This window comes from Plasmodium reichenowi, chromosome 13 (assembly GCF_001601855.1).
Source record: "Plasmodium reichenowi strain SY57 chromosome 13, whole genome shotgun sequence".
Lineage (NCBI taxonomy): Eukaryota > Apicomplexa > Aconoidasida > Haemosporida > Plasmodiidae > Plasmodium > Plasmodium reichenowi.
Window position 1 is genome coordinate 2432811 of NC_033658.1, and position 12549 is coordinate 2445359.

The 12549-nt window shown below is 18.1% G+C and overlaps 1 protein-coding gene across 1 annotated transcript; it reads left to right on the forward strand.

Moving 5' to 3' along the window:
- Positions 1-2394: 2394 nt before the first annotated feature.
- Positions 2395-12258, forward strand: PRSY57_1363300 (hypothetical protein; the record flags this gene model as incomplete). The annotated part of the gene is made up of 1 exon (XM_020115228.1): positions 2395-12258. One exon carries the CDS (start codon positions 2395-2397, stop codon positions 12256-12258), a length of 9864 nt encoding a protein of 3287 aa, XP_019970151.1.
- Positions 12259-12549: the final 291 nt, after the last annotated feature.

The window sequence follows — 12549 nt, forward strand, 5'->3', positions numbered from 1 at the left end:
AAAAAAAAAAAAAAAAAAAAAAAAAAAAAAAAAAAAAAATTAAAAATTAAAAATTAAAAAGAAAATGAACAAAGTTGACAGTTTGGAAATGAAAAAGTGGGTGCGTATTAATTATATATTGATGGAGAATTATAAACGATATAATACCTGAAATAAAATATAAATAAATAAATATATATATATATATATATATATATTATTTATACATTTTGATAATTTATATATACATATAATTTATTTTTGTATGCAAGGATTCTCAAAATTTTATATGAAATCCAATTTTTTTAAGGATATCCAAAAATGGCAAAAATATTTTTTTATATATCTTTTTCTTGCATTATATATATATATATATATTTTTATTTTTTTACCACTTATAAAAACTTTCTTTCTTATTATTTTTACAAAAAAAGTGGACGATTATAAAGTGGATTTAAACAAAATGATAAATTATAAATGGTACATAATATGGTTGTACATAAATATATATATATATATATATTAATATATTTGTATTATTTCAATTTAATTTTATGTTTTACCTTTTCACAAAAAAAAGAAAAAGAAAAGAAACAAATCATTCTTTTATGTTAATATTAAAAAGATTATATATATAATTATATATTAATTTATATATACTTATTACTTAACCAATTTTTAATATATATATGTATATATATTTTAATTACCATATTTGTATTTACATAAATTTTATGCTGAAATATATTTCCTAAAAGTCATTTTTACAGATTATTATACAAAAGGAAAACAATTAATTATTTGACATATTATATATATATATATATATTATATGTTATTAAATGTTTGTTTTATATACTAAAAAATAAATATAATTATAAAGGTATGTTTTTATAATTTTTCATTAAAAAAAAATAATAATGCTATAAATTGTTCACAGTCATATATATATATGTATATATATATATTAAATAATTTGAACCCATTTTTTTTTTTTATTCTCATACTATAAATATATTATTTTAATTAATAAATTCTCAATATTATAAATATATATTACTTTAACTATATATTATATTTATATAGGTATAGAAATATATTTATTGTACATTGTATATATTATATTATATATATATATAATATTTATTTTATGTGATATATTAATACAATATTATATATATATTATATATATATATATATATAATATATATTTAATTTTTTTCTCATGCTTATTTTTCCAGTAAAATTATTATATTTAAAACTATAAAAATTATATATATTAAAGAAAAATATATATAAATATATACTATATATTAATAATAAAATATTTTAAAAAGATTATATTATATTATTTTATTTTATAAACTTTTGTTAAAGTTTTAATAATTTACAATCAATTTTGAAAAATATATGTAAAAAGATATTTTATAAAATAATATATGAATTTATAATTATATATATAATAATTATTATATATATATATATTATAATATTATGTTATTATAATAGAGCACTGAGATATTAATTATATTATATAAAAAGTGTATATATATATATATATATATATATGTATATATATATTTTAATAAATTCAATATATTTATAAAAATATATGATAATACTTTTTTTTTTTTTTTTATTTGCCTTCCTATTTTTTGTTCCACTTTGATGGCATTATTTAAGTATATGTAAAATATATTAGTATGAAAATATATTCTATATATATATATATATATATATATAAACATGTACACTTTATGAATATATATTATATAGAGTTATACGTATATATTGTGGGGTATATTTTCATTATATATATATAATATTTTATTTTATATTATATTATATTATATTTTTTTATTTTATTTTATTTTTCTGAGGTTCTCATTAAAAATAGAATTGTTTATTATTACATTTTTGTGGTAAATTATAAAAATTCTATTCATCGTAGGACTTATATATGATATTATTTTTTTAATATTTTTTTTTTCATATGGTTGTTTTGTTGTTTTTTTTTTTCTTCTGAAACTATGTGATGAAATTTATTATATTCGTCTTCTTTTAATTGTCTTTGAATATTTTACACATATAATTATGCTTATAATATAATATTTTGGAAGAAAAAAATAGGAATAACTATGAGGATGTGTATATATGTTTAATAAGTAATATATATATATATATATATATATATATATATATATATATATATATATATATATGAAAATCTATGTTATAGACATAAATATATATACATTCATATATTTATTTGGGGAATAATTATATTTTATTTTTTTGTTTAAATTGTTAGTAATAATATATATATATATATATGTATGTACGTATGTGTGTATATGTATATATAATTATATAATATTGCTATATATATATATACAAATTGTACCACATGAAGATATGGATTTGGCATACCAACAGGAAGCGGAAGAAGATTGTTTAATTAGCTTAGATTATATATTAGATAAATATGACTTATATCGAGATAATATTATAAACAATGGTGAGTTAAGAAAACTACTTGATAAATTTATTTTTCAATACAACAGTATTGATGAGTGTGAGAAAAAGTTGTTAGAACTTTTGAGTAATAATGAAAAATATGGTATGGATAAAATAGAGAAATATTATTTATTTATTACAAATATAATTAAAGAAATATGTCACATTGAATTAATACCTATAATATATAATAAAATATTACAAGAGAAAGATAAGAAAGATAATACTTTTATTGTGAATCGACAAGAATTTTTAAAAAATGAAAATAAGAAAGAATCTGAAGAAGATTATAAAATAATATCAGGATCTATATATAAAAAATATATATTAGTATTAATTAAAATATTATATCATTCATATAAATTATCTTATAATTATCAAAAGAATTTAATAACATCTATATCATATATATGTATATTAATGTCTAAATATGATACAATTAATTTACCTCATGAATCCATACCTGAATTAATATATAGAATTTTTTGGAAATATTTTTCTCAAAATTTTAATATAATAAATGAAACATTTTTTACTCAACATAATGATGAAATTGTTTTATCCTCGTCTTGTTCTTCTTCCATGTCTATCTTATCAGATGATTCTTCAGATTTATCCTCAGGATTTTTATCCTCAAGTGAAAATCATTTTCGAAAAAATGATTTAAAAGCTATAGCACAAAGGATGGGAATTTCTTTAGATTCTGAAAAGGATGTTAGTAATGAAATGAGTTGTGGGGGTACACCCAAAGAACCTGGTGAAAAAAAAGTTAGAAGAAGACGAAGGAGAACTAAAAAGAATGCTACAGGAGATACTAATATAACAGGTGATGATAACAAAGAAGATATAAATAATAAGGAGGAAGGAGTTGAACCGGGTGCTGCACAATTAATGAAAAATGAAAATGGAATGCTAGACCAAGGGACTGTTGTAAAAAAAAGAGGTAAGAGAAGAAAAAGGACCATACTCACAGAAGAGAATAATAATAATAATGATGATAGTAAAAATGTAAATATTAGTAATAATAATGATGATAGTAAAAATGTAAATGTTAGTAATAATAATGATGATAGTAAAAATGTAAATATTATCAACAATAATGATGATAGTAAAAATGTAAATGTTAGTAATAATAATGATGATAGTAAAAATGTAAATGTTAGTAATAATAATGATGATAGTAAAAATATAAATATTATCAATAATAATGATGATAATCAAAATATAAATGTTATCAATAATAATGATGATAATAAAAATATAAATGTTAGTAATAATAATAATGTATATTCGTCAAATATAATTGATGATGAAAAGAAGAAAAAAGTAAAAATTGAATGTGATAATACGTACACACAGAATAAGGATCCTAGTGTTAACAATAATGTTATACATGCAAAGTCAAATATTAATGAAGAGGATATAAAAAGATATATACCCATAAAAAATGAAGCAGAGAAAGATAATAAGATGAATACGTCTGTTTTGTTAAATACAGAGAATAAGACAAAAGTTGAAGAAAACGTGGATGCATTATGGAATAAATTAGATATAAATGATGAGAATGTTTTTTTTGTAAATATTATATTAAATATATATATTAATTTATTTAATATAAAGAATATGGAAGTATTCTTATTTTATCATGAAAATGAAATTACATATAAGAAATTTCTATTAGATAATATTGATGTTATAGTAAATCAAATAAAATCTATGATGAATAAGGTAAAAAATGATATGAGTGTATGTATAATACATTTTTTAAACTTGATTCTTTTTATTCTGACATATCTTAATGATTTAGCGAGAAAAAATAAAAAGAAAGGTCAAATGAATCACATAAAAAATAATCCATACAATGATATAAAAAGCAGTGAATGTATTAACTTAAAAAATGGTGATAAGAATAATATAATGAGGAATTATAAGACTAGTATAATAAGTAACAATAATAATAATATTATGATAAATAATGATAATATGGTAAATAAGGATAATATGGTAAATAAGGATAATATGGTAAATAAGGATAATATGGTAAATAAGGATAATATGTCAAGTAATGATAATGTGATAAATAATGATAATATGGTAAATAATGATAATATGGTAAATAATAATAATATAATATGTAATAATAATAATAATTATAATAATAATAATAATAATAATAATAATAATAATGTTAGAAAAAGTGTTTCTGGGAAAACAAAAAAAGATGCTTTAATAATTGAAAAACCCGATTGCTTATTAAGAGATACACAAAAAAGTGGAAGTATTGGAAGATATATTTCTAATTCTAGCAGCGAGATTTTAAAGAAAAATATATCTTCTGGAATAATTCATAAGGATTTATCAAATGTTAGTAGAAAAAAGGAGAATGTTACAAATAGTTATAATTCAAGTGTTGAAAGTAAATTAAATAAGAATTTTTCCTATAGTAATGATACAGTATCTGTTAATAGTAGTATATTTAATAATAATATAATAAATAATAAAACATTTAAGAAGAAAGGTATATTATCGAACCATAGTAATAGTAGTTATATGAACAATAGTGATATAAACAGTATATCATACAATAAAAATAATATACCATCATTTGATAATAATAATAATAATAATAATAATAATATTTATAATGTAAATTATGAATATTGTAGTAATGTTGATTTGTGTTCTAATAGTTTTAATGATAATAGTAATAATAATATTATGGGTGAAAGTAATTATAATAGGATAAACCATGAAGGTACATTTCATAATATAGATAATAACAATATTACAACTAATATTTGTAATATTCATAATAATAGTGATGATAATTTTATACATAATTATAATAATATTATGACAAAAGGATCCGCTGATATAGATAATAAAATATATAACTCAAAAAATAATATGAATAATAATATTAATAATAATATGAATAATAATATAAATAATAATTATGTTAATAACAATGTTGGTGGTTTTAACAATTATAATAATTTACCTTATAATGATGTATCAAATAATTCAAGCTTAGGTAATAAATATAATAGTGATGAGGATGACTTATATGTTTTATATGATGAAAATAATTTTATTAATAATTTTGATTATGTTAAAAATATAATTGAGAAAAAGAGAAAAGGGCTTTATTATGTAATAGTTGACACTATTAATAATTTATATAATACAACATTTTTAGAAATATTAGATAATTTATTAAAATGTGTTGAAAATTCTTTTAATGATGAAAATGTTGTCATAGTAAATAAAATATTTTCTTATATGTTAGAAAGTATAAATTATTGTAACGAAATAAATAAATACAAAATATATATGTTCATATTAAGTAAAATAGATAGATTTATTAAAATTAAACGTTATAATGAAGATAATAATTCTACATTAAATAATTATAATTGTTATTTTTTATTACATCTCATACTTAATATATTTAAAACATCTAAGAAAGAACGAAATATTTGGACCTTATTATTTGAAGTGCATTTAAGTAAAACCAAGAGAAAGCGATCCACAAAGAGAAATAATTCAAGTTTTAATATGATAAAAGTAAATGTAAGTAATAATAGTAATAATATAATGATAAACAAAAGTATTAGTAATAATAATAATAATAATAATATTGTTCTAACTAGTAATGATGTTGACAAAAAAAGTAATAATATATCTTATAATAATAATATGTATTTATCCTCATTTTTAAAAAATAATAAAAAATTGAAAATTATAAAAAGTGAAGATATAACTACCTGTAATAAAAAAAAAGTACAAGAAATAGATACCAATTTATATGATGGAAAAAATTTTATATTAAATAATATCATAAATTTTTTATTAGAATGTTGTATAAGTAATGGTTGTATTATTAGATATATGAGTTTACGAGTTTTTTATAAGATGACCAAGTTATTTATTTTATATATAAAAAATAGGAAATTAGAATATGAAGAATTAATATTAAAAAATTATTTAATAAAATCTGTTTATCAGAATTTTTTTGTCTGTATATTTAACTTTTTAAAAGAGCCCGATACTAATATATATGTATATGTTAAATTACGAAATTTATGTATCAATTTGTTATATATATGTAGCAAATTAATGTCATCAAGTTTTCTCAATGATTTTTATGAAAGGGTTATATGTTCTAATTTACATTCGGTTAAAAGGTTTTACAAAACGGTAGAAGAAAACACAGCCAATGGTAATAACAATAATAATGATAATAATAATAATGATAATAATAATAATGATAATAATAATAATGATAATAATAATAATGATAATAATAATAATAATAATAATAATAATAATAATAATAATAATAATAATAATAATAATAACAACAATGATAATAATAAGATCCTTTTGGAAAAGAAAACACAAATACAGGATCCAGGACATCTAGATAAAGAACATAATAAAAATGTCGATGAAAACGCTGCTTGTGATAATCATAACCATTTGAAAAGTGCATATTCCTTATTCATAAAAAATTCTAGAGACCTGTATTTATTTACATTAATGGTAATATATAAAAAATATCGTTGCATCGAAAATTTTAAAATACTGAAAAAGATTCTTAAATTATCAACCGAAGAGATTAATATTATAATGAAAAATTTAATAATTTCTGCGCATCATAATAATAGTAACAATAATAATAATAATAATAATAATAATAATAATAATAATTGTAATAAAGATGGTTGTGTTGTTCGAACCCGACGAAAAGAAATTAATAAGGTTGACAAGTTATATATAAAAAATATAAATATTGATGATTTTATACCTAAAGAATATTACATAAAATTGCAAAATAAAGGAGATGATAAAAATAAAGAAAAAAATGATTTAAAAGAAATAGTATATAAGAAATTATATTTTATAAATATCTTTTTTTTTAGAGAATTAAAAACACATGATTGTTATGATAATACATTTGTATATTATATATATAACTGTATTTATTGTTTTTTCCATATATATATAAATAGATTTGCATTTTTTATAATATTTATAAAACAAGAACATATGAATCTTCATGATTATATATATTCAGATATATGTAATAAAGAAGCACAAATTGATACACCATCTGACGATTTTAAAAATGTTCAAGAATTTATTTCTCAAATGTTAGCATTGTTAAAAAGTTATCTTCATGTAGTTATATTAATTGAAGATCATATAATAAAAGTTAATTTGGAAAATTTGTTAAAAAAGAAGAAAGTAATAAGAGGAAGGAATAAAGGTAAAGACGAACGGGATAATGAAGATATTAGATTATATCAAGAAGATGTGAAAATTTCTCAATTTAATATAAATACAAATGATAATAAAAACAAAATGTTTGATGAAACAAATAAATTATATGATGAAGATGATGAACAAATTGAATTTATAAATTTAAAAAATTTTAAAAAATTAATAATTATAGAAATACAAAGATTTTATTTGCTATTTGTTAAGTTGTTAAAAATGTTATTATTATTAAATAGACAAAATGGATATAGTATAACATGTTTTGAATATTTTTTTTTCAAATTAATGAAATTAATAGATAATGATATTATAGATATATATACGAAAAGATATATATTTAAATTTTTGAAATATTTTACAATTAAAAAAAAATTCACAGATATTGTTATTACTAAAATTAACTTTTTATATTCTAAATTAAAAGAAAAGAAAAAAAAAGTATGTCATATGTTAATAACAAAAGAAATTAAAAATAATGATTTGCTTTATCCATATCTTACCAAATGTATAGAAGAAAAATGTGTCAATGATGATTTATGGAAATATAATGATGAAATGTGTTCCTTGTCGAAATCTGAATTGATTAAAAAAGATAGAGAAATCGATGAAGAGGATGTTGAAAAAAATTTAAAAGATGGTATTGTGGAAAATGTAAATGATATAGATGACAAGGTTAAGGTTAAAAGAAGAAGAAGAAGAAGACGACGAACAGTGGATGGAATAATAAATAAAACGTCCATAGATGATCATGTTGATAATAATGAAATAAAAATTGAATTAAGTAATAACAATGTAGATAAAACAAATAATAAAACATGTAATAATGAAAAGGAAAATGGTAAACATGAATCTATAGAAGAAAATGAACAAGAAATAAATAATCATCTTCTAAATGAAACTATAAAAAAGGATGTCGGAATATCCAATTTTGAACATTTTAATATGAATAATAATATAAAAGATGAAAAATTATATTATCAAAATGATGATAATAATGAAACGGTTACAATAAATACAGATCAACAAAAGGAAAGTAAACTAATAAGTATAAATAATAACCAAAAGATAGATGTTCAACAAAATGATGTATCTAGACGTACCAAAAATGAGAGGAAAAAAAGTTCCAAAATTTTATTAAACGATCAAAATGATAATATACAACCAAATGAGGAAAATCAAAACATTCAAGATGATAACAATAATATTAATAATAATAATAAGAGAAGGAGAAGAACTCGAAAAAGTAAAGCAAATGATAAATCGGCAGAAAATCACACATTAAATGAATCACTTAAAAAAGATGGAAATACAAATAATGATATTTTGGAAGAAGAAGATAAAAAATGTACCTTGTCCATATACGAGAAAAAAGATACAAACGATATCATGTGGTTAGATTCGTATGTTAATTTTTATGTATATACAAATAAAAATAAAAAAAATAATTATGATAATAACAACAATAATATTTGTGATGATAGATTTAATACAGGCGAATTATTAAACGAGAAAACAAATCATTATATATCAAATATAAGTTTGTGTTGTGAAAATGTAATAGAAGAATTAAAAAAAATTAATTTTAATAAAAAATACAATTTAGAAACATTTAAAGAATTAAAATTACAAAAAAAGTTTTATGAAAATATAGAATTATATTTATTAAGTATTTTTGTATTTGAAAAAAATAAAAATATATGTGATATATATTCATTTAAAGAAAATTATAAACATATAAACGATTTAATCGAATATTGTAAAATGTGTAATATTGAAAAGGGACTAGAAATAATTGTAAAATGCTTATTTACCTATTTAAGAGAAATTAAATTAGATAAAAAAAGTTATGTATATAATATGATAAAATTATTAACACATTCCTTCTTATATATACCTTTTCGAAGGTATACAGCAACTCCTTTTATATTTATATCTTTCTGTTCTTTATTTAGAAATTCAAGTCGTACGTTTATGAATAAAATTATTATTCAAAATTTCCTTATAATATGTTATTCTTATATTATGCTAATAAAAAAACAGCAAGTGGATTTAAAGCGACAAATGTTGATTGATAAAAGGAAAAAAAAAAAAGAAAAAAAAAGGAGTCAAAATATGAAACATGATTTGGAAAATGAAAATTTATTGGATACAAATATGTGTACCATAATGCACTCGAATGTAATAGAAAAGACCAAGGAGGAAGATAATACAAATAATAATAATAATAATAATAATATGAATAATAATAACAATAACAATAACAATAACAATAACAATAACAAAAACAATAACAATAACAATAACAATAACAAAAACAATAACAATAACAATAACAATAACAATAACAATAACAATAACATTAACAATAATGTGATTAATATAAAAGTTGAAAACATTCCTTTTAGTTGTTACGGGGGGGAAGAAAAAGTTAATAGAGATAAAAAAAAAAAGAATAATAATATTAATGAAATAACAGAAGGTCTAATCAAAGATGTGGGAGAATATATAAACGATGATAATTTGATAGATGATAAGAAACTGTCGAAGGGTAAAAAAAGAACTAGTACTACAACAGAAGGTACACAAATTGTTAGAAGAAGAAGACGAAGAAGTAATAGTAGTACAAAAGAAATTGATATAGATATTAATAATAATATAAAAAGTTTGAAAACTACACAAAATGAAGAAAATGACTTGAATTCTACAAATAATAATATTAAAAAGGATAATAGTACTAATTTGTTGAATAATAATATGGAAACTTATAATATACAAATTCAAAATGAAATAGAAATAGATAAAAAAAATAATAAAAAATATTTAGAAGATAATTTATTTTTACATTTAATTAACTTTTATATAAATTTCTCATGTTCTGTTTATTTTCATTATTTAACACACTATGAAAAAAATTTTGATATATTGAAGAATATTATATTTTTAGGTTTAAATAAAGTCTTGGAAAAGAAGGAGAATAAGAAACTTTCTTGTTTTGTTTTGTCCTTATTATATATTTTAATGTGTTTATTATTAAAGGTTAAAATAAAAGAAGAGTATATATTAACTTTAAATAAACACAAAAGCTATAGATGTAGTATGAAAAGGAAAGAAAGACATGAAGAAAATAATGGATTTGTAACAAATAATATTTCGAAGTATAATATGCGTAGTGATAATATACAAACATCAACGGTATCAATGAATTGTCTTAATAATGATAATATGGAAATTCATCAGAATATTAATGATAATAATAATAATAATAATAGTAATAATAATAGTAATAGTAATAGTAATAATAATAGTAATAATAATAGTAATAATAATAATAATAATAATAATAATAATAATAATAATAATAATAATAATAATTATAATAAGTGTGCTCCTAATTATTATGCTTGTAATAATTATCACACAAATAATGATATAAGGAAATTTTTTGTAAAATACCTTATTAATCTTATAGATGAAAAAGAATGTAAGAATATTTATCTTATTAATGATAAGAAATATTATAAATATATAAATAAAATCATAGATATAAAAAGTGAAGAAACATTAAATTATTTTAAAAGCTATTTTCCGAACAAAATATATAAAAACAAAATGGATAAATATATAGAAAAAATATTTGTTTTAAATAAAAAAAAGAAATTATTTTTTATGTCATCATTTAATTTAAAAAAAAATATAAGAAAGATTAATTATTATAATAGTATATATTCTAATAAATTTTTATTCAATCTTTTATCGGAACCAATATTATTTGAAAAAGATAATAATTTATTAATTAATACGGATTTCAAAAAAAATATGAATCATGATAAGAATATGATGAGATATAATTTATTAGATTATATAATATATACATGTTTTTACATAATTTTTTGTAAAATAAAATTAATTAAATTAATGAAAATTGTATATAAAATTAATAAAAATGATTGTGAATATGTACCAATGAATACATATATATATAATAGAAAAAAATATAGTATATGGCAATTTTATTTAAGTATAGAAATATTACATTTAATTTTTTCAAATATTAAATATGTTCCATTTAATTCTATCAAATTAATATTAGATATATTTTTAAATAAAATATATATATCTATATGTACATATGATATAAAAGAAAAAAAAAATTTAAATAAATTACAAAATATATTTTACGATTTTTTCTGTCAAACCTTTTATACATATCCAGAAACATTTACACATTTACCACATTTTATTTACCAGTACCAAAAAACGTTACATCTCTTAAATTTATTATCAAACTCAGTAGTATGTAAGAAGAAAAAACAAACACCATCTTATTATTCTTTAATTCTTGAAATTATGAAAACATGTTTCCCCAGAATTGATTCAGATGATGTAAATGAAGAAAATGGAAAGAAAAAAGTAGAGGAGAAACAAGGTATTGAAAAGTCACAAAGGATGTTGAGAAGTAACAAGGCAAATAAAACTTAAACCTTCAAACGTATAAATGAAATATATATATATATATATATATATGTACATATATAGGTACATATTTATATTATGTTTATCATATATGTAAAAATAAAAATGATGCATTTTTTTTTTTTTTTTTTTTATATGAATAAAACCATACGAATTTATTTTGTGTGCACTATTCATATATTATATGGACATATATGAAGACATGTATATATATAGTATATATGTATGTTAACGCTATTTTTCATTTTTTTTTTTTTTTTTTTTTTTTTTTTTTTTTTTTTTTTTTTTTTTTTTTTC